We start from the raw sequence: 2906 nt of genomic DNA on the forward strand, positions 1-2906 counted from the left end.
AACCGCGGTCCCTGATGCTTTTTGCTAAGCTTGTTCTAAGTAGGTGCTTTAGACCACTGAGCCATCTCTCCAGCCCGGTCAAATATATCTTGATTCCCAATAAGATTCACAACTTTGGCTCAAAACAAGTTTCTTCTACTTTATCATTATTTTTTCTAATATACTCTGTTTAAATGTCATAGAGCTGAGCTGGGATGTAGCTCAGAGAGAGTATTTGCCTAGCATGCACAGGGCTCTGAGTTCAATCCCCAGTACCATATACATGTACACACACACACGTCATACAACCTTAAGAAAGTTGCTGCCTGTGGTTTTAATGTACTTTGGTCTACTTTCAGTAAACACTAATGTTTTGGCCTAGTTTCAATAAACACTAATGTCTTGTAGGTTTGTACTGGATGGAAAAGAACTGTTTATCAATATGTCTTGTGCAGTATTTATCACCATGAATCCTAGGTATGTATCAGTGAATATGGTGGGGGTGTACATAGACCAGAATCCTTAAATCTTACTAATGGAGTTATCTGGTATCTCTAGACTCCACCCTACTATTTGTATCATTCATGACCAGCCACTTCATAACAGCTCTACATTTACCTGTGTGTGTGACCTCACATTAAGATATGACCAAGGGACATTTTGACTTCATAAATTTACAGAAAGAAAGGAAAATATCACCAGAAGGCACACTGATGAAAATGGCAGTAGAATAAGCATATGGTGGTTACATAGAGTAAAGGTTGGGCTGGTTCACTAAATATGTGATTAAATGCTTCTTTAGTCCAGGAAGTCAAAGGGTGATGGTGTGAGGTGAAGTGTAGGCTGAGACACAGAAAGAAAATGTGATAAGCCAGGATGCTCTATGAAATAAAAGCTACAACAAATGCCATCTTGTAGTTTTCAGATAAGGGTAGCCTAGAGAGACTGTAGAATTATTTAGGGTAAAGTATATGATGTAGTTCTTCATTTGAAAAGTCATGGAGTTATCTTGTTTTTCTTTTCCTCTTAAGCTATGGAGGTCGAGTAGAGCTCCCTGGTAACTTAAAATCTCTGTTTCGCCCAGTGGCAATGGTGGTGCCACACAGTCAAATGATTGCAGAAATAATACTGTTTTCATTTGGTTTCAAATCTTCAAAACCACTCTCTCAAAAGCTAGCTTGCTTTTTTGATTTGGCTAGCAAACACCTGGCACAACAGGTAAGAAACTGCTTGTCTCAAAACTTTTAAAGCTGATTATATAAAAATGAATAAGACTATAAAGTCATCAAGCATCTCTTATTCCAAATTATAGATTTCTTTCTCTGTACAAAGAAGTTAACATCTACAGAAGTGTTCTCAAACTTTATTGTACATCAAAATAATTGAGAGCACATTTTAAAGCATAGGTGCTAGGCCTTACCTCAGGTTCCTCATTTTGTGTATCTGGTGTGGAACTGGGGTACTGTATTTACATTTCCAGCACATTTTCAAGAAGTTCTCACAGTGTTTCTGATGCTACTGATTTGAATAATTGATAAATAATCTGAGGCATGAGTATTTGTTTCCAACTCACAATGGACTGGCTAGCTAATCACATTTTTTTCAAAGTGCTGTTTTCAATATTCTTGCAGTTCCTCTTTCTACTTCCAACTAGCCCTGATTTTTTTTTTTTTTTAATGGTACAAGGGATCAAACTCAGGACCTTGTACTTGCCAGGCAAGCACTTATTCCACTGAGCTATCTCGCTGGACCCCCAGCCCTGATATTGATAGTTCTTAACAACTGTTACTTTCTTTAAAGAAAGACTTGCTGAAATGTATAGTAATACTGTGAGATGAGAAGAAACTGGTCAAAAGGAAAGAAAACTGCAATGGGGCAAAGGAGAAAAGGAAGAGAAATAAATAGATACATCCATCATATAATTAAGATAGTTATAGTACTAATTGCTATTAATTTGTTGAAAAGAAGGGTTTATGCCTATATTGTTTGATCAAGTTTTCATGTCTGTATCTTGTTATATAAGCAACTACTTTGAACATATCAATGCACAATGTACTAAGAATTATTACTCCCTTACAATCTTGTTTTGACATTCCATTGTTTTTATTGTTTATTTTTCTTTAAAATAAAAAAGAGAAAGACTTGCTGGGCACAGCAGCACACATCTGTAGACCTAGCTGCACAAGAGTTTGAGAAGTGGGATGATAAGCTCAGTGTTGGCAATTTAGTGAGACCTTGCCAAAAAGCAAACAAACAAAAAAAAAGACTTTCAGACTGCAAATTTGTGTGAGAAATGAGAGTAGAAACCTCAGAGGTTTCTTGGATTCATGTTACTATTTCCTTTCATAGAATATTTGGTGAAAAAATCAAATTATTTCTGCCATTTAATAATTCAAGTACTTTAATTTTGATAGGCTCATTATGATTTTGGCCTGAGATCTTTGAAGACAGTTTTAATAATGGCTGAAAAGAAGAAACAGGAGTTTAAATGGTTAGTTGTACTTTGAAATTAATGTTATGTCAAAAGGAGTTATGTACCACTGGGCAAATAATCTGTAGAACTTTTAATAATGAAGTTAAAGCAGGAGCCTCAAGAGTGACACAGACTTCTCCTGTGGCAGAAGTTATCTAACAGTGTGAAAGAAGGCAAAGAGAAGGCACGTAAAGTCAGTGAGTGCCTTTCCCCAGGGGAGCCTATTCTTTTTTTTTTTTTTTAATATTTATTTATGTGTGTGTGTGTGTGTGTGTGGCCAGCTCAGCCCACCAGGGGGCGGGGCTGGCTGGCATGTGGTGCTGGGGGATTGAACCGCTGTCCATTTGCTTTGCTAAACTTGTTCTAAGTAGGTGCTTTAGACCACTGAGCCATCTCACCAGCCCAGGGGAGCCTATTCTTTAAAGAAAAAAATGCTTCACTATTTTTTTTTTCT

The 2906-nt window shown here is 36.9% G+C and overlaps 1 protein-coding gene across 1 annotated transcript in view; it reads left to right on the forward strand.

The window, feature by feature from the left end:
* Positions 1-2906, forward strand: part of Dnah14 (dynein axonemal heavy chain 14) — a 394744-nt gene that overhangs the window by 177274 nt on the left and 214564 nt on the right. Inside the window, 3 exon segments of the mRNA XM_012513730.1 lie at positions 388-456; positions 1011-1197; positions 2394-2470. Of these exon segments, the coding sequence (XP_012369184.1) occupies positions 388-456; positions 1011-1197; positions 2394-2470 (333 nt within the window).

This window comes from Octodon degus, unplaced genomic scaffold, assembly GCF_000260255.1.
Source record: "Octodon degus isolate 3935 unplaced genomic scaffold, OctDeg1.0 scaffold00017, whole genome shotgun sequence".
Taxonomy (NCBI): Eukaryota; Metazoa; Chordata; class Mammalia; order Rodentia; family Octodontidae; genus Octodon; species Octodon degus.